General features: G+C 46.4%; 1 protein-coding gene across 1 annotated transcript in view; it reads right to left on the bottom strand.

The window, feature by feature from the left end:
* Positions 1 to 293: 293 nt before the first annotated feature.
* Positions 294 to 19,971, bottom strand: part of LOC111844371 (NLR family CARD domain-containing protein 3-like) — a 79,045-nt gene continuing 59,367 nt past the window's right edge. Inside the window, exons 5-12 of the mRNA XM_072711547.1 lie at positions 11,469 to 11,697; positions 9,596 to 11,315; positions 8,135 to 8,308; positions 7,823 to 7,996; positions 7,511 to 7,684; positions 7,198 to 7,371; positions 7,041 to 7,087; positions 294 to 1,161 (exon numbers count right to left, since the gene is read on the bottom strand). Of these exons, the coding sequence (XP_072567648.1) occupies positions 629 to 1,161; positions 7,041 to 7,087; positions 7,198 to 7,371; positions 7,511 to 7,684; positions 7,823 to 7,996; positions 8,135 to 8,308; positions 9,596 to 11,315; positions 11,469 to 11,697 (3,225 nt within the window). The 3' untranslated portion in view covers positions 294 to 628. The remainder of the gene's footprint in view (positions 1,162 to 7,040; positions 7,088 to 7,197; positions 7,372 to 7,510; positions 7,685 to 7,822; positions 7,997 to 8,134; positions 8,309 to 9,595; positions 11,316 to 11,468; positions 11,698 to 19,971) is intronic.

Raw genomic sequence — 19,971 nt, 5'->3', positions numbered from 1 at the left:
TAAAATTCCTCCACAAGGCCCGAGGTGTCCTATGAAATTTAAATAAATGAAAAAAACATTTTTACTCCAGATTTTGGCCTTGTGCCCTAGAAAAAATATGAATAGCCAAGGCCAAAGTGGCTGTGCCCTCCTAAATCCTTATGTCTAACCCTGTGAGTGTATATGCTGATTTAATCCAATCGTGTTAATTATGTTCATTTAACATTACAGTGTATTTATTTTATTGTATTACATGATTTATGTTACTCAGTTACCTCAGTTATGCTTTGAGCAGCACTGAACCAGGACTGTAATGGGATACATTAGGAAGCTTTTATTGTCAGTGTACAGGTAGCAAATACAATATATAGACAGAAATGTATAAAATGTACATACGAGGGGAGAGGAAAAGCCCCCCAATCATCAGGATTACATTTCATTACATTGCAATCAGAAACAAATACACTTATTTAACATGTTTGTGCAGCTTGCCGAACCCAGTCATTTATTTTAATCTAATGTATTTCACACTTCAGAGTAAAAAGGGTTATACTGGTTAAAAAGCAGAGATTTTACCTTTTTGCCATGGAAAAGCAGCGACATGTGACACTCTGATAAGGTAAAAATGATTCCTCCAGCACACAGTGAGCTATCCCAGCATGCACAGGGACACGGAGGAGTTATGATAAACCCTAAACCCTGGATAGAGGGGTTCAGTGAATGAGGAGGTGAAGCTGTACAGGAGGGTCAGTCCATCAGAGGAGACTCTGTAGAAGGACAGAGTACCAGCCACCCAGTCCAGATACACTCCTACTCTGCGGGAGCCTGAGGGCTTTATGGGTATGACAGTCTCTTTATCATTGTGACAGACAGAGTAACTGTCAGGAGAGCAGCTCAGACTCCATGACTTGTCATTGGCTCCAAGCACACAGTCAGCACTGTCTCCTTTCCTCCCGATTCCTTTATAAGTCACTCCTATCTGGGCTCCATCTCCACTCCACTCAGCCTCCCCGTAACAGCGACCAGTCAGACTCTCTCTGCACAGAACTTGGTACCAGTAGTCAAATCTCTCTGGATGATCAGGATATGGCCGCTCTGCCCCCCATGTCACCTTCCTGTTCCTCTCTGACAGAGACAGGCGGCTGTTTGCTGTGTTGGGGTCCAGCGTCAGCTGGCAGGAGTCTGTAGGCAAGAGGAAGAGCGATTAATCCCATCGCGAAGCCCAGCATCTCCATCATCATCACTGTCACACCTCACACACTCACTAAAACAGAACTCGCTCCAATACACACATTTTATTCCCAATATACTCATGTAGCCGCCCGAGTCTGCGGCGCTCCGGCTGCCCCCTGCGCTGTGAGACACGCCGTGCTGAGAGACTCACTGGGGACCGAACTGCACTTTAGCCTGCGCTCTATTATTCTGTACGATACACAAAATATAAAAACGAAGCAGGAATTCAAGTATGTGAAATACCTCAGAAAATGTCGGGCGCCCGCGCGACGCCGGCGGGAAGATGCGCGTGTTAATGGTTCACACTGACCAAAACTCCAGGGATCTGACTGGTAGGGAGGTGTGCTCACCGAGAGACCACATACCAAATAAACAAGTTATGTAGCAGGCACTTCAAAGACACTGCACTACAGTACAATTCTATGGAGTCTCAGCCCACCCACCCCCCGACTGACAGCCCAGCTAACAGACAACTGGCAGTGAAGATAAAACTGAGCACAGGGCTTCAGCCACTATGGCTTAACTACTCGGGACACATGAGCTAAAACAAATCAGATTCAAATACAATTTAACGAATCCAGCACACGGTTAAATCGGCACAATACCAATACTATTAACGCAATAACATAACCAAAAAGAAAAAACAAACAGCAAGCACAGGGGTAAAAAAGTACAGGAGCAAAGATAGCAGCAAAGAGGGAAGCAGAAACGTGCAGAAGCAAAACAGCAGCAGCCTGTCATGACTTATAAATCCCCTGACAACAGCTGACAATCCAGCAACAAGTGCGGGGCACCAGCACTAAGGTGGAGTACGTGACCATCCAGGGGTCGACACTAGGGCCTAGCTGTGCAGCAGTTAGTTGCCCTTGCCTTAATCGTTCATCATCTGCCGTCAATTTCGGCATTAAAACCCTGAGCTCTTGTAACTTCCTCCATCACTAATCAAGAAACAAGACGTACGGTTTTGCTGAAAGTTCTAGGAAGCACCGATCAAGGTAGGTGAAAAGGGATCTGAAGCTGAGTGGTCTTAGGGCTAAACAGTGCTCACTGCCATTTCGCTTCCATGACCAGTTATAAATCAAACACAAAGCACCTCCAATACACAAAACGCAGGACTTGCTTTCCACAGAATACTCAAGAAAACAGAAATACAACAAATACCGTGCAAAAAACAAAACAAAAAAAAAAACAGAAAACCAAAAAGAAAAATCAAGGAGGACTCGTCTCTGCTTTTACAAAGAAGATTCTGCCAACTATGCCAGACTGTGGCGTATGGGGGGGAGGGGGGAGTCTCAAAAGTGTGCAGGTGCAACTATTTCGATTACGCCACCCTGGAAACCCCCACCCAGGGAAATACGCACCATTAACCTAACACAACAGGTCACTCAGATTTGTTTACCAAGAAAGGCAGAGTCATGTCTCCAGGTACCAAATATAATTTATTAATACAGAGTCATACAATAAAGGAAGGCAACAATTATATGAAAAAAGAAACTTAGCCCTGCTAGGGGACAGCCAGGGAAAGAGGGTTACCAAGCTGGATCTGACAGGTAGGGAGATGTGCTCACCGAGAGACCAAGCACATGCACTGCACACACACCAGAAAACATCAACTTAAAAACAGACACTGCACTACAATTTAATGGCATCTAACCCTTCCCCTTCAGACAGAGCTTCAGACACTAAGGTTTAACTACTCGGGACAAGTGATAAATCTGATTCAAATAGAATTTTAAAAATCTAAGACACGGTTCAATTGGCACAATACAGATACCATTAAACAATAACAAAACTAAACAAAGTAATAAAACAACAAACATGGAGGTGAAAAAGTGCAGAAGCAAAAATAGCAGCAAAGAGGGAAGTAGAAGCGTGCAGAAGCAAAACAGCAGCAGCCTGTCTTGACTTATAAATCCCTCGACAACAGCTGACAATCCAGCAACAAGTGCGGGGCACCAGCACCAAGGAGGAGTACGTGACCATCCAGGAGCAGCTAGCGGTGGACGGCACAGAGGACAATCCTGCAAATCCGCAGACCTACTGCTCATGCTGCAACATCAGCAGCCAAACGACTACTCCGGGTCCCAGACGGCAAAAAAGACACATGCTCAGGTGACATCAAACTGCCCTCTTCATACAGAACACGCTAATTAAGGGCACACTGAATGGGAATCAAATGTAGCAGGTAATCCCCTCTGCTACCTATGCAGATTATAGCTGAAAAGTCAAAGTATTTTGCTCAAAGAGCTGGAAATACAAACAGGAGATCATTTACTCAGACGGACCTCTCAACTGGCTGTTGTTTTACATACGATTATTGCTCGCTTCTGCCATGGCAGATCTGCAAATGCGTGTGGAGATTTCTCTGTATGGGCGAGGTTTTGAGGGCTTAGTGCTGTCCCACTCCCAAGCTGTTGAGGGCTTAGTGCTGTCCCACTCCCAAGCTTTTGAGGGTTTAGGTACAGAACGCCTTCACCGTATAAACCGTGACACAGAATACGTCTCAACACAGATTTTTTTCCCCTCTAAAAGTCTCCATGCTGTATTTTTACCCTCTAGACATGGTTAATAGGCAGCATAGAAATACAAATCCCAGGTAGACATGCATTTTTATACTGTGTCGACACGGCCCCAGTGTACGTCTTAAAAAAGGTCTCTCGGAACTAAGATATATCTACGCTAATTTTTCTGTATTCAAGGGCAAACGGTTCAATCTGTAATGGATTATATTGTTTGCCATATGATAATATTTCGGCTGAAACTCAAAATTTGTGAAAACTTCAACAAAGAGGCTTTATCCATGTAGTGTTGTTATAATGCTTTCCGTGGTCTTGCGAGAGTAAGGGGGTTTCCCGGGAGAGCACTTCTTAAACTAATATGCTTAATTACAGGTAAATAAAATTAGAAACAGCATTAATCAAACATGTTAAACATGAAATTGTACCCAACGAGTACCAGTATAAGTTAATTTGGCTTTGCTGCAAAATAAGAACTTGCTTCAAACCACTTCGGACACATACCTCCCTCCAGCAGCGTTCAGCGACGACTAGTGATGTGTCGGTCGGGAACGAGCCGATCAAAAGATCCGGCTCCTGACCGAGAGACATTTTTATAAGGCCACTTAAAATTAATAAATTGTTTTACATGGCCGCCCGCCTCAATTTTTTGGTGCCGCCTCGATTTTTTTTATATTTTATATTTTTCAAAAAATCCGTTTTTTTCACCTCAAAAACGGTGGGTGAAAAATCTTGAATGTCAGCCTCGGATTTTTCAATTTGACGCTTCTCGGACAATGGTTTTTATCGTTTGTCAGATTGTGTGTGGGCCCACGGTATTAAAATCTTGGCAGGGCAGCAATATACCGAGTAATATTACCCTTCGCGATCGAGCTGTTTGAGAACTTTTCTAGTTTTAGTATATCTCTGTTGCCGTTCGTCTTTTCGCTAAAAATATAAAATATAAAATCCCCTACTCACCAATATTTTAGAAGTTTGAGTCATGTAAAACAATTAATTAATTTTAAGTGGCCTAAAGCAAAACGGCTCAGCGCTCCACACTGCTCTGACTGCGTGACTGAAGTCTGTGTTAATGGCGTGCGGCCAATCACGTGATGATTCAGACAAGGTTCATACCATCAGGTTAAACGTAGGGAGGGGCGGGGGTGCGTGTGCTGACGGTGTACAGGTACAGAGCAGCAGGAGAGGAGAGGAGGAGAGAAAGAGAGAAAGAGAGGGAGTGTGGTGTGTGAATAGTAGGTAAGATGAGTGACAACGGAAATGAAGCGACATTTGGATGCATTTTAATAGCTATAATAACTCAAAGGCAGAATGCACAGTTTGAAGATGAAGCTGTCATTTCGAGCAGGGTCCACAAGCAACCAGTGTTGCCAACTTAGCGACTTTGTCGCTAGATTTAGCGACTTTTCAGACCCCCTTGACGACTTTTTTTCAAAAAAGCGCCTAGCGACAAATCTAGCGACTTTTGGACAAACCTTAGCAACTTTCCAAATGTCGCCAGTACTGTCCTGTAAGCTAGGGTGACCAGATAATCCATGTCAGGGAGGACACTCTGAGCTAGGACAGGAATTGTAAATTACCATTTCAATTAAACGGACTTGGATTTCACTTGAGCACCGAGTTCTTGCTGTGTGTTGATTGGTCAGTCTCCTATAAGCATGCATGTGTCACCAGGGGCGCCGCTAAGGGGGGGAAAGTTGGGACAATTCTAAGGGCCCACGCCCTTTAGGGCCCCCCAGAGATCTGCTTTATTAATAATAAGTTACCGTAGGGGGGCCCAACCTCATATTTTGTCATAGGGCCCAAAATTGCTAGCGGCGCCCCTCTGTGTCACTAATGCTAATGTAAAACAGCTGGATGAGTCTTTCAGTCAAGGAAACAAACCAGTCAAAGCACAAGAAGAGCTGAACTCTTTAGCCGAGCACAGGAGCCTTTTAATTTGGAAGTAGTTTGTAAAACCCGAAGTAGCTCAAAGTGTCCTCCCTGACATGGATTATCTGGTCACCCTAAGTAAGCGCGAGGTCTTGCTTTCTCGGTATAGTTACTCATCTCCCTGTGTCTGCTCTGATCAGTCAGCGCTAGCTCCGGCTGAAAGGAGCAGCATATTCCCGTGACCGCACGGCAGCTGACATAGATGTGAATGAGCTGCGCATGTGCAAACGGTGTTGCCACGGACCAATCACTTACCTGCTTCTCCTTTGCTTGAAATAAAACTATTTAATTTGACCGTTTCTTCTTATTTTTCCTTATTTATTTATTTTTTCTTCTGATGCACTTATATTACTCACTGTTACAGAGCTTAAGTTCATTCCAGTTTCTGAACTCGTCTGAAATCGTTTACTGAGCTACATCTGATTGACTACGTGATTCTACTTACTCATACACAACGATAAACTTCATTAAACTTATTAAACTCATATACACATAAAAAAACATATATACGTATAATGTAAATGTTGTCTGACAAAAAATATGTAACGTAATTGATAACAGTTTTATATTGAACACGTGAGGAAGGATTAGGGAAAACACGCAGAATGCAAATACGACGTAATTACGTCATCAATATGCAAATATACGCATGACGTCATCTAGCGACATTTGGCGACTTTTCGAGCAGACTTTAGCTACTTTCCATTGAAAATAGTTGGCAACACTGCAAGCAACCTTCTCAGACACTTAAGAACTGCGCATCCAACAGTTCAGATGGAAGAAAAAAGACAGGCTAGCGTGCTGCTACTGCCAGAAGCCGGATCAGCCCGTCTGCCCCAAAGGAAATGTTAAAATGTAACACTGATAGAAAGTTGATGGTTGTTATAATGGACAGATACAACTAAAACTGTTGGATGCTGCTCTTTTGCACGTTGTAATTTATGTATTTTTTATTTTTTTATTAGTTATTTATGTTATTTGACTTTTTTTTGTTAGATCAACCACAAAAACAACTTTTCCACTTATAAAATGTTCAATACAGGTGTAGTAGTGTTTGATGTTTTTACATTTAGTCTTTATACCAAACATAATGTAAAATTATGGTATTAAGGAAATTATAAGGTTTAGTACACATATCAGTCATGGGTCAAAACAGTTTGGGGAGATTGCGGATGCTTTCTTACGAAAATACTAACAAATCTCAAAAAAAGTTGAATGTATTTCTACAGATTTTCCAAGACTATTTTTTATGTAAGGAAGTAGTCATCTTTAAATCCAAACCAGCCCCTGTTTTACACACACACACACAATAATTATGTGAATGGTATCATAAAGTAGTATTAATGATATTAAGAATAAAAAACATACAAACCGACTTACATTTCTGGAACCCTGGTGTGGTCCTGCACTTCCCACTGTGGTCCACACTATAGCAGAAGAAGAATAACATAGTTCTGGTGTATCCATTTATTTAACTGTTGTATTTTCTCCACATACACGAGTCTATAGCAGGAGCAGACACACATTCTATACTCACTTTAGTTTCTCTAGTTTACATTTGGGATCCTCCAGTAGAGCAGAGAGCAGTTTCTCTCCTGAGTCTCCCGGGTGATTGTAGCTAAGGTCCAGCTCTCTCAGGTGTGAGGGGTTTGACCTCAGAGCTGAAGCCAGGGAAGAACAGCCTTCTTCTGTGACTCTACAGAATGACAGCCTGCAGAGAGACAGACAATATCTTTCCAATAAATAAAAACACCTCACCATTATAAGTATTACTTTTAAGTAAATATGATGACTCCAATTAAGATTTCAATAGTTACAGATTACAGTGTGGAATACCCAGTAATATTGACCTCAGTGTCTCCAGTTTACAGTGTGAATCCCCCAGTCCAGCAGAGAGTAGCTTCACCCCTGAATCCTGCAGGTCATTGTCACTCAGGTCCAGGTCTCTCAGGTGTGAGGGGTTTGACCTCAGAGTTGAAGCCAGGGATGAACAGCCTTCTTCTGTGACTCTACAGCCTGACAGCCTGCAGAGAGACAGACAATATCTTTCCAATAAATAAAATCAACTCACCACTATGAGTATTACTTTTAAGTAAATATGAGACTGCAATACAGATTTCAATAATTAAAGTTTATGCTGTGGAATAATCAGTAATACTGACCTCAGTATCTCCAGTGTACAGTGTGAATCCCCCAGTCCAGCAGAGAGCAGCTTCACCCCTGAATCCTGCAGGTCATTGTCACTCAGGTCCAGGTCTCTCAGGTGTGAGGGGTTTGACCTCAGAGTTGAAGCCAGGGATGAACAGCCTTCTTCTGTGACTCTACAGCCTGACAGCCTGCAGAGAGACAGACAATATCTTTCCAATAAATAAAATCACCTCAACACTATGAGTATTACTTTTAAGTAAATGTGAGACTGCAATACAGATTTCAATAATTAAAGTTTATGCTGTGGAATAATCAGTAATACTGACCTCAGTATCTCCAGTGTACAGTGTGAATCCCCCAGTCCAGCAGAGAGCAGCTTCACCCCTGAATCCTGCAGGTCATTGTCACTCAGGTCCAGGTCTGTCAGCTGAGAGGAGTTTGATCTGAGAGCTGAAGCCAACACTGCACAGCATGTCTCTGTGAGATTACAGCTGTTCAGGCTGGAAAAGGAAACATGCTAAGATAAAAATACATACACCACACACAGGTATATCCAATACCAAAATAAACATTTTTATTTTTAAATACAATAAGTGAGGCAGCATATGCTTCAAAAGGAACTAGACAATCCTCTGATGTTCCTCATGTTCCCCGTCATGAAGAATACAGTGAATACTTTCAATTCGAAGCACAAATACCATGAAAAGTGTAATGGGTCAGGACTGGATCAATGTACACTGATGAATAGATTTTGGTACAATAGAGCTTCTCCTGTGAGTTTACTGTGTATTTTCACTATTTGCTGTACATTTTCATAAGTCATACATTCCCAAATCCTGTTCTATATTGTCTTACAGAGCCAGTTTAATAAGGGCATGAGAGTGAACTTGCTCTAAAATCCATTAATTCTGGAATATTTAAATATATCAGTAATTTTGTTGTTTCCTTGTCCTAGTCAGAAACACAAATAGATTTTTCTTGACATTCCCTAGCCGAGACGAACCTGCTGTTTAATGACTTTACAGGGTGAGTTACCCTGAGACTCTGTAATATATGCATAAGTATTTTTATAAAGCTCTGAGAAGCGCTGGGGCTCATTGATCAGCACTACAGCCGACCCAGGGGTTCTAGGGTTTTGGGTTCCGTTCCTGCCTCGGATGTGTGTAAGTGTTCATGTTTATGTGGGATTTGAATGTCACGAAGAGCTTAATTAATTTTAATTATGTATTTTTATATGACTTTTGAATTGCTCACATCATGACTGAAATCCTTATTTTCTGTTTGCTGTATCTGAGAACCTGTAAAATTTCCAAAACACTAGTCAGACAATTATCAATCCTGTCAGATAGGGATGAAATAGTGATACTTTATTCATCCCCCTGGTAAAACAGTGCTGTCGCCTCTCTGATCTCGCTCTCTCTGACACACACAAACAGGTGAGAGTAAATTTGGAGGTCAGAGCGCAGGGTTGGCCAGCATCCAGGCCCCCTGAAGTTGGGGGGTAAGGGCCTTGCTGAAGGGCCCAAAACCAGCATCACTCTGCCAGCTAGGTATTTAAACCAGTGACCTTCTGACCACAGGCAGAGTCTCCAAACCCACTGAACCACACACCACACCAAGAATGTTAAAAATATATACATATCCTGCAGTATCAAAATAATTCCTGCAGAATCAAAAATAATTCCTCGGTGGCCTATATAAATATATTCTAACTGTTTTGATAAGATATAAAAGCAGTATCATGAATAACATCTGTACTTCTTTAGCAACAGACCTAGATCACTTACAGAGCTGTCCTAGATTTCTTGATCACAGGCAGCAGCCTCTGAAGACCTTCATCTGATCTGATGTATTTCTTCAGATCAAACACATCCAGCTCCTTATCTGACATCAGTAACACAAAGGCCAGAGCTGACCACTGTGCAGGTGAGAGGTTTTCTGCTGAAAGGCTTCCTGAACTCAGGTATCTTTGTACTTCCTCTATTAGAGAATTGTCACCCAGTTCATTCAGACAGTGGAACAGGTTGATGGTCCGTTCTGCAGATAAATTCTCATGTATTTTCTTCTTGATGTACTGGGGTGTTTTCTTATTGTTATGACACCTGGTTCTTTTCTGGCCCAGTAGCCTTTGTAACAGAATCTTACTGGACTTTGTTGACAGACCAAGGAGGAAGCGGAGGTAGAGGTCCAAGTGTCCATTCTTGCTCTTTAATGCCTGATCCACTGCAGTCTTCAGCAGGTCAGCTGATGAGTTTGACAAAAACACATATAAAGCAGCGAGATACTCCTGGATGCTCAGATGCACAAAGCAGTACACCTTATCCTGGTACAACCCATACTCCTCTTTAAAGACTTCTGTGCACACTCCAGAGTAAACTGAAGCTTCAGTGACATCAATGTCATTCTCTATCAGATCTTGCTCATAAAATATGAGATTGCCTTTCTCAAGGTTGTCAAAAGCCAGTTTACCAAGTTTCAAAAGGAATTGCTTGCTGTATTCCTTAAGCTTGGTTTCATAGTTTTTCATATACTTGTCATTTTTTAAACTAGCCTGAAAGATCAGGAAGTGTGTGTACATTTCAGTCAGAGTCCTTGGAATTTCTCCAATGTCAGTCTCAATAAAAAGTCTTTCAAGGACAGTGGCTGAAATCCAGCAGAACACAGGTATGTGGCACATGATGAAGAGGCTCCTTGATGATTTCACATGTGTGATAATCCTGCTATCCAGGTTCCGATCACTAAATCTTTTCCTGAAATACTCCTCCTTCTGGGCATCATTGAACCCTCGTATCTCTGTCACCTGGTGGACACACTCAGGAGGTATCTGATTGGCTGCTGCTGGCCGGGAGGTTATCCAGAGGAGAGCGGATGGAAGCAGATTCCCCTTAATGAGGTTAGTCAACAGCACATCCAGTGACGTTTTCTTTGTTACATCAAACCAGCTCTCATTGTTCTGAAAATCTAGAGGAAGACGACACTCATCTAGACCATCAAAGATCAACAAAACTTTGTACCTATACCGCTCAATGGATTCAAGTGATTTTAGTTCTGGAACAAAGTGGTGAAGCAGATCAATCAGACTGTATTCATCTTTAATCAAATTCAGGTCCCGGAAAGGAAGAGCAAATATGAAGTGAATGTCCTGGTTTGCTTTTCCTTCTGCCCAGTCAAGAATAACTTTCTGCACAGAGACTGTTTTCCCGATGCCTGCAACCCCTTTAGTGAGTACAGTTCTGATAGGTGCTACATGCCCATGTAAGGGTTTAAATATATCATTGCACTTGACTGTAGTATCTTCTATTACCCTTTTCTTGGATGCTGTTTCAATCTGTCTCACTTCATGTTCATCATTGACTCCTCCAGCTCCCCCTTCAGTTATGTAGAGTTCTGTGTAAATCTCATTGAGAAGTGTTGGCTGTCCTTCCTTAGCTTTCCCTTCAAATACACACTCAAATTTCTTTTTCAGATTACATTTGATTATGTGCTGACACTGTGAGAGAAGATGCCCTGAAATGAAATGAGAAAAAAAATTTTTTTTACTCATATAACCCAAATTACATCAAGATAAATAAATGATTAACTGAAATGTAATGCACATTTTTTCATAAACTATGTTTCTGTGGCAAATCAAACACACACTGAATGAGGTACAGCTCTTACTCTTCTCCAGCATGTCAGCGAGATCATTTTGCTCCATGGTCCTCAGGATGTACAGTGTGATCTTCAGAGCTCCCTCTCTACCACAGGTCTTCTGCATCTGACCATCACTGTCCAGGTCATTGTCCTCCTCCAGCTGAGGCTCAGAGCATTCTGGGTCATTCTGATCCAGGTACCTTTTCAACTTCATCAGCTCATCCTTCAGAAACATTTGAGCTTTTTCCTCCAGTAACTGAAATGAACAGTTACAGTTTAATTATTATCACTCCTGGCACCGAATCATTTTATGATTTCACTTGTGAATTAGTTGTAAATATCATCCCTTTGATAGATTCAATGACTTGTTGTATATCTGCAGAAGATGTATGTCAGTTTAGGTGAAAGTTTAGAAAATATACTTAAGTAATAAATGCAGACCTTGAAGATGGATGATAAGTCTCCCTTATGTGGGTGTGAATTAAATCTTTTCACTCGGTCCCTGTGAATAAAGTACAAATATCCATCCATTAATCCATCCATCCTCCAGCCACTTATCCCGGTTTGGGGGTGGGGCAGGGTGAGGGGGTCTATTTCAGACAGTAGAAGGCCTAGGATACAGGTTCACCCTGGGGGGGATTCTAGTCCATCACAGGGCACAGACACACAGAGGCTGTCATATGTCATGGGGAATTTAGAAAGTAGCCTAAACACGTGTTTTTGGACGGCAGGAGGAAACCCATGTGATAGAGGGAGAGCGTGCAGCTGCAGACAGACAGGGGGCTCAGCCTCCAACACTGGGGGTGTGAAGCCACAGCGCTGCCCTCTGTGCCGCCGCTAAAATAGGCATTTTATGGAGAGACAAAGGTCCTGCACTGACACTGACTACCACTGCTGCTGCTTGGGGAATAATAACCTACATTTGTATTTAAATAGATGTAACTATTTAAACACTCACAATATATTCAACAAATTAATACAGAAAACATACTGTCATGATCCGCTCCGTCCGCTCCCGATGTGTGCCACGCCCCCTCATTATCCACGTGTGCTTTCCCGATCGTGCCCAGCTGTTCCTTGTTATTTTGGTTTGTCTTCTGTATTTAGTCCGCGTCTGAGTACGTTACCCCAGATCCGTCATTGATGGTTGTCGCTGTCTTGGTCCTGTCTGCCCGAATAAACCCCGTTTGCCTGCATTCTCGGCTTGCCTCGCCTGTTTCCCGGCTCGCTCGCTCACCGCACGCAACAGAATGACGGATCTCCCCAACGCACCTCCGCAGGTCGATAACCAGCGCATCGATCTGCTTCGCGAGGTACTGTACTGGCTTCACCAACCGGAGGTCCAGGAGGACTCCGGATTGTTGGACTTAGCCAGCAAAAGCGGGACCCTCCTTCAGGAGGTAACCCCGCTCACGGCAGCGCCTGTCATGGCGGAGGTTCGGGAGAACCTCCGGCAGCTCGTCAATAGGGTTACGGAGAAGCGGCTTCAGCCGATCGCCCTCTCTGAAGTGACTCCGCCGCCATCGTCATGCCCCAGCCGCAAGAAGAAGAAGAAAAAGCGGAAGGGGAAAGGGGAAGCAGCCGCCCCGACGCTGCTCTTGGGGGCCTGCTCCTTACTCCCCGCCGGGGATGACATCGCCGCTGCACCGCCTGCAGCAACAGCGGCTGCTGACGCCTCTCTGCCCGCGGCTGCGCTGCCTGCTGCAGCTGCCGCCTCTCTGCCCGCGGCTGCGCTGCCTGCTGCAGCTGCCGCCTCTCTGCCCGCGGCTGCGCTGCCTGCTGCAGCTGCCGCCTCTCTGCCCGCGGCTGCGCTGCCTGCTGCAGCTGCCGCCTCTCTGCCCGCGGCTGCGCTGCCTGCTGCAGCTGCCGCCTCTCTGCCCGCGGCTGCGCTGCCTGCTGCAGCTGCCGCCTCTCTGCCCGCAGCACCGCAACAGCCTGATGCCTGTCTCGCTGCTGCTATCCGGCCATCGCAGGCGACTTCCCCCTTCCAGGGAACACGGCTAGCCCTTAAAGGGGCCAGGGCCGTCTGGGATTCGATTCCCCGGATCCCCAAGGCCCTTGAAGGGGCAGCGCCAGCACGCCCGGCGCCGATCTTGGCGCCTATCTTGGACCTGCCTTCCCCGGACGTGCCTGCTGCAGCTTCTGCCGCTCTGCCCGCGGCACCGCCTGCTGCAGCATCTGCCGCTCGGCCAGCGGCACCGCCTGCTGCAGCATCTGCCGCTCGGCCAGCGGCACCGCCTGCTGCAGCTTCTGCCGCTCTGCCAGCGGCTACGCCTGCCCTGCCCGTCCTGCCCTGCTCGCCTGACCTGCCCGTCCTGTCCTGCTCACCAGCAGCCACGCCCGCAGCTCCCCCTGCTGATGCTGCCGTGCTGCTTACGGCGGCCCCTGCGGACCGCTCGCCGGCCCTGCCCATCTCACCTGTCCAGTCCGGCTCGCCTGTCGGCACTGCAGCCACGCCCGCGACTGCCATCGCCGCTCTGCCTGCAACTGCCGTCGCCGCTCTGTCTGCAGCACCGTCTGCAGCTGGCTGCTTGCCCGAGGTGCCCACGGAGGCGCTCCCTGTTGGCCGCGTGATGGCGGCGCCCGCCGAGGCGCCCCCTGCTGGCCGCACGAGGGAGGTGCCCGCTGAGGCACCCCTTGCTAGCCACGTGACGACGGCGCCCATCCTGCCGGCATCTGAACTGCCTGTCTTGCCTGTCCTGCCGGCGCCTGTTCTGCCTGTCTCGCCTGTCCTGCCGGCGCCTGTTCTGCCTGTCTCGCCTGTCCTGCCTGACCTGCCTGCAGTCCCTGTAGCCGCACCGCCTGAGGAGGACGCTGCTTGGCTCACGGCGCCCCCTGCTGGCCGCACGCCGGTGGAGGAGGAAGCCGCTCTGCCCGCGACGCCCCCTGCTGGCCACTTGCCTGAACCGCCTGTCCTGCCGGCGCCTGAGGTGGCCGCGGTTGCGCCCCCTGCTGACCGTACGCCCGAGGCGCCTACCCAGGCGGTCCCTGCTGACCACATGACGGCGGCGCCCGCCGAGGCGCCCCCTGCTGGTCGCACGCCTGCAGCGGTCTCCGCTTTGCCCGAGGTGCTCCCTGCTGGCCGCACGCCCAAGCCCGTCTCGCCTGTCCTGCCCGTCTCGCCTGTCCAGCCGGCCCAGCCCGTCTCGCCTGTCCAGCCGGCTCCGCCTGCTGCTACGGCTGCGCCCATGGCCCCGCCTGAGGCCGCCGCCCTGCCAGCGGCCCCGCCTGAGGCCGCTGCTCTGGCTGCCCCGCCTGCGGCTACGCCGGCTGCCTCTTTAGAGGCCTTGACTCTTGTCCGCCCAGGACTAACCTCCCTCATGACTCCCTCACCCTTGCCTCTGCGAGGCTGACGCCCCCCAGGACCCCGCCTGTCAGTTTCCCGTAAGGGACGGGGACACAGGCGTCGGGCCCGGGTCCCGCCCGCCCTGCCCCCTGGCTCGCCCGTTCGGCCCCTGGCTGTGGCTCGGTGGCTGCCTGCGGGTCCTCCGGCTCGGGGTCGGCGGTCGCCTCCGGATCCCCCCCTGGTTCCTCGGTGCCGGTCCTCGGTCCCGCCTCCGGCTCCGTGTCGGCCGCCTCCGGGCCCCCCTGCTCCGGCTTGGCGTCGGACGGCGCCTTCCCCGGCTCCGGCTGCGCCTCCGCCTGCCGCGGCTTCCCCCTCCTGCCTGCCTGCACCGGTGTTCCCTCCTGCTCCCTCCGTGTCCCCTCCGTCACTCCCTCGTCCCGTTCCCTTGGCCCCTGGGTGGTCCCTTCCTGCTCCCTCCTCCCTCTCGCCTGTGGCCCCTCCGGCCGCTGCCCGTCGCCCGCCTGGGTTCCTTCGGGCTCCCCTGGCTCCTCCTCCCTTTCCCTCCGTCCCGTCTGTTTCTGCTCCTCGTCCCTCTGTGTCTCCTCCGTTCCCTTCTGGTCCCTTTGTCCCTCCTGTCTTTGCTCCTCGTCCCTCGGTGTCTCCTGTGTTCACTCCTCGCCCTGTTGTTCCTCCGTTTTCTGTCCCCTCTGTGTCTCCTTTTTCTGTCTGCCTGCCTGCGTTTCCTGTTCTTTGTCAGGTCCTGTCTTTCTGTTGGTCCTTGTTCCTGTTCTGTGTCTCTGTCCTGTTCCCCGGTCTCGTCCCGTCCGTCGCCTCCTCTCGGGCGCGCCCGGTGTGCGCGCCTTTGGGGGGGGGGTTCTGTCATGATCCGCTCCGTCCGCTCCCGGTGTGCCACGCCCCCTCATTATCCACGTGTGCTTTCCCGATCGTGCCCAGCTGTTCCTTGTTGTTTTGGTTTGTCTTCTGTATTTAGTCCGCGTCTGAGTACGTTACCCCAGATCCGTCATTGATGTTTGTCGCTGTCTTGGTCCTGTCTGCCCGAATAAACCCCGTTTGCCTGCATTCTCGGCTTGCCTCGCCTGTTTCCCGGCTCGCTCGCTCACCGCACGCAACACATACTAAGATCTCACAGTGCTTTTTTTTTTTCCTTTTTAGGCATTTAAATTTACAAAAATGCTGTTTTCAAAATGTTTCTGTTTTTCTTGCAGTGTTTTCTTTGTTCTGCAGACTCCATCACAAAATGCAAAAATACACTGCCCAGCCAAAATAAAGGTTCCCATTTGAATTTAAACCGGCAAATACTTAAAAAGCCAATGACTGGATCATTATTACAGCTCAGCAATGTCATGCAGCAATAAAGTAAAGTCAGTTGAGTAGCTGAATCTACTGACTGGCCAGGTTACACCTCCATCCATCATGAATGGATTTTTTCTTTCCTGATGTCATGGGCATTAGGGGTGTAACAATACATCGATTTGTATCGATTCAACGGCAAACGATCCGATGCATCGATGTGACCGCATAAATATCGGTACATGCGTTTTTATTTTCTCGCCTGTTGCAGTATTGTTTTCATGATCCACTCCGAAGTATACATTGTCTACACCAGGGGTGCCCAATAGGTCGATCGTGATCTACTGGTCGATCGCAAAGGTAGTGTGGGTAGATCGTATGGCATAAAAAATAGAGGATGGATGACGCGTTCAACCACGCTAGCTGCTGCAAGCTACCGAGTCGCCTAGTTAGCCTCCAATTTATTTCTACTAAACTTAAGAAAGGGTATAAAAATGAATGGGGGAGCTGGACCAAGTAAGAAGCCTCTAGCATACGAGAGGGTCATACGAGCAGCTCATGACAGTTATGGACATACTTTTTGTTACACTTTTGTATGTCTGGAGAAGACTTGATTCAAAATAAAATTTTTCACCATGTTAATCTACATCCATCCAAAGTTTTTATTTTTACCTTATTGCACTTTATTTTGCCTGATTTATGGGACATACTTGACTACACTAGATTTAGTTTACAGTTCCCAATAAAATATGATAAAATGCTAATTATATTTGCCTTTTTTAATCCATTGAAATGTAAAGGATTGTGTGAAATTTCATCATTTCGACTACTATCCCCAGTATCGAACAGAATCAATCGTATCGTATCGCATCGTATCGTGGGAATTTCTGAGGTATCAAAAAAAATCGAACCGTTGGCTTAAGGAATCGATACTGTATCGTATCGCGAGGAAAGCTGTGATTTACATCCCTAATGGGCATAATCCAGGGTGAGAAAGCCAAGATTCATCAGGCTCCAGTTGTCAAAGAGTGGTTCAGTAGCATGAGGAATCATTTTCACACATGAATTGTTGACCTTAACCCCATTGAAAGTCTTTGAGATATGCTGAAGAAGACTTCATGGAGTGATTCAACTCACTTTGTCAATACAACATCTCAGTGAAAAATGGATGTACATATGTATGAAACTAAATGCAGATGTTGCATAAACTTTTGGAAACAATGACATGAAAAATGTATGCCATAATCAAAACTAAAGGCAGTCCAAAGCAAATATCAAATGGCGACTTTTTTTTTTGGCAGGGCAGTGTAAAATCTAAAAGCAAAACTATTATGCCTATTCCGCCCTCTTGTGTTAACATTAATAAATGACTGTGTGCAACGGAACACTGTTATACATCTTCACTGTGTATCATCATAATTTTCAATTGCAAAATATCTTGCCACGGTGCATTGTCCCCCCCGCTGACATCCCGCATTATGATTATTGATGTTCCATCGTTTTAATAAATTCCCACTTGTTTCTCTTTCTGCTCCAAAAAATAGCTGGAATTGCCCACATAGGGGCCCCTACCCATGTCAGCCTAGGGCCCCCAAAGAAGGTAAAAAAAAATAATATGCGGGCCTCCAAATTAATTCCCATCCCTTGACTAGGCCCACAAAACCAAACACCAAATTATATCAAGGAAAAAAAAGAAAAATACATTGAATACTTTGAGACACAGAAAAAATGGTGGCTGGCCGAGTGGATGAAGCCTCCGCCTGTAATCAGAAAGACAGTGTAAAACTATGCTAATTCAGATAATAAAATAAACTCAACTAAATTCAGTACCAATGAACAAGTCAGTGCATGCACTCTCCAAAACAAAGCGCCGCTTCGGCTGGCTCTCAACTGCGAATACCGCTTCCAATATCAGAACGCACTACAAACAAAACACTCCAAATTAGTTCCAATGAACCACTATACTGTACAACCGGAGGCAGCATAAGAGGAAACACACATGATTCCGTCTGCACTATGCATACCCACAACTTCTTGAATCACTTCCTGCCAGGCGCTATCCCTTTCTCGACCGAGTCTTCCAACACTTTTAAAGGAAGAAGTCACCTCTGCCACCTGGACTAATCAACACTAAGAGGCGGTGCACAATTAAATGGCTCTTCCTATCCCTCCCCCAGTGTTGTGCAAGTTCACACTTTTCATGATCTAGTTCAAAGTTCAGTTCACACATGCTCAAAGTGAACTGTTCACATTCATAGCTCACAATTTTAATTTTTGAACTAGTTCAAAGTTCAGTTCATTTTATTTTTAGGTGCGATATATAGTCTAAATGAAAATTTATTTTGTTTTAACATACATCTATAACCTACCTACATTCTTGCATATATGGACATGTATAGACAAAGGACACAAAATATGATTCTTATTTATGGTTTATTTATCTCTTGCCCCAATACTAGACAAGGGAAGGAAAAGAAAAGTACTGTAAACACATATAGGCATCATATCCATCTCAAATGAAAACTAGACAGAACAGAATATTTATTATTCAGCAAAATATCTCTTTAGTTTTATTTAAAAAAAAAAAAAAAACTCTCACGCTTCTTGAAGGTGTGTGGCACCATCTCACTGAACTATTAAAAATAAAAACTTTCACATACAGAAGCCATTGTTGTAGTAAGTAATGAACACTCCACAGACCATGCCTACGGCTTCAGTCCAAACTGTTTTTTGTTCACGTTTAACAGCAGTTGCTTTTCAAAGTTGGCATCTCCCAATCGGTTTCTCCTGGGCCTAAATATCTGGCCACCGGTACTGAAGAGTCTCTCCACTGGAGCACTTGATGGGATTGCTGTGTTATATTTGATGAAGAGCTTCTTCAGTTTGGGCAGCAGCATGTATTCAGTAAACTCGTCAGTGGTTGGGGCGTCCAGATAGATGTCCACCTCAGACTTATTGACAGCTGATGGGCTTTGCTTGAACTTAAAAAAGGATGAAGCACTCTTTTTCCCCTCAAGGTCATCAGGGGGTTGCTCAGACTCAGGCACATTCACAGATCGCAGCTCTTCCCTCAACATCAATCTGTACTGCACTCGCTTACTCTGATCCTCCACCCAGTCCAGCTTGAACACTGGGAGTAGTATGGCTGCCAGTATGTGATCTTTGTTTTCAAGACAGCCTTCCAGTCTTCTAGAAAGTGACTGCATCAAGGTTTGGATGAGGGGGCGGCATGCCGTCAGACCTTGTGTAGCTGTAGGCTTTGAACTCTCATCCAACAGACCATCCAAATCATTTTTCAATTGCACAATGGTAGGAGCCAGGTAGCCGAGGAATGTGTTTTTTTCCCCCTGAAGGATGTTCAGAGCACATGCCAAGGGACCCATCACACTCACAAACTTGTTGATGAAGTCTATTTCCTCTGGAGTGAATCGACGAAGCCCAAACTCATCACAGATGGTGTGCAGAAGGAGTCTGCCATACTCAGGAGTGGCATCCAATGGCACTGTTAGATTGCTGGTCTGGGGAGTCGAGGTGGCTATGTGAGCCAGGCGCTGCATTGAGAGGAACATAGAATTCCAACGTGTGTCGTTCGGAGTGACAAAGCCAATCTTTAGCTTTTCCTCAACAAAATCTGAGGCTTTCGCACTCCTTTTCACCCTATTCCACAGAGCAGATGCCTTGGAAAATACAGGCCTCGCTAATTTGTTGTACAGCCTATCCATTACATTCTTTGCATCTGTGGCAACAAGATTTAAAGTATGGGCCATGCACCTTCTATGAGGTGGGAGGCAGGGATCCTCTAACTCTGACAGAGGTGCAGGCTCAAGACCATCGTCCTCATCATCGGAGCTCTCAGCAGGGGTAGATCCTGTGTCACTGCCTTCAGTCACCTCATCAGCTGCTCTAATAACAACACTGTCTCCAAAACAGCTG

Source organism: Paramormyrops kingsleyae, chromosome 4, assembly GCF_048594095.1.
Source record: "Paramormyrops kingsleyae isolate MSU_618 chromosome 4, PKINGS_0.4, whole genome shotgun sequence".
In the NCBI taxonomy this organism is placed as follows: Eukaryota; Metazoa; Chordata; class Actinopteri; order Osteoglossiformes; family Mormyridae; genus Paramormyrops; species Paramormyrops kingsleyae.
Note: the sequence above shows the minus strand (reverse complement) of the source record. Positions and strands in the feature narration are given on the sequence as shown.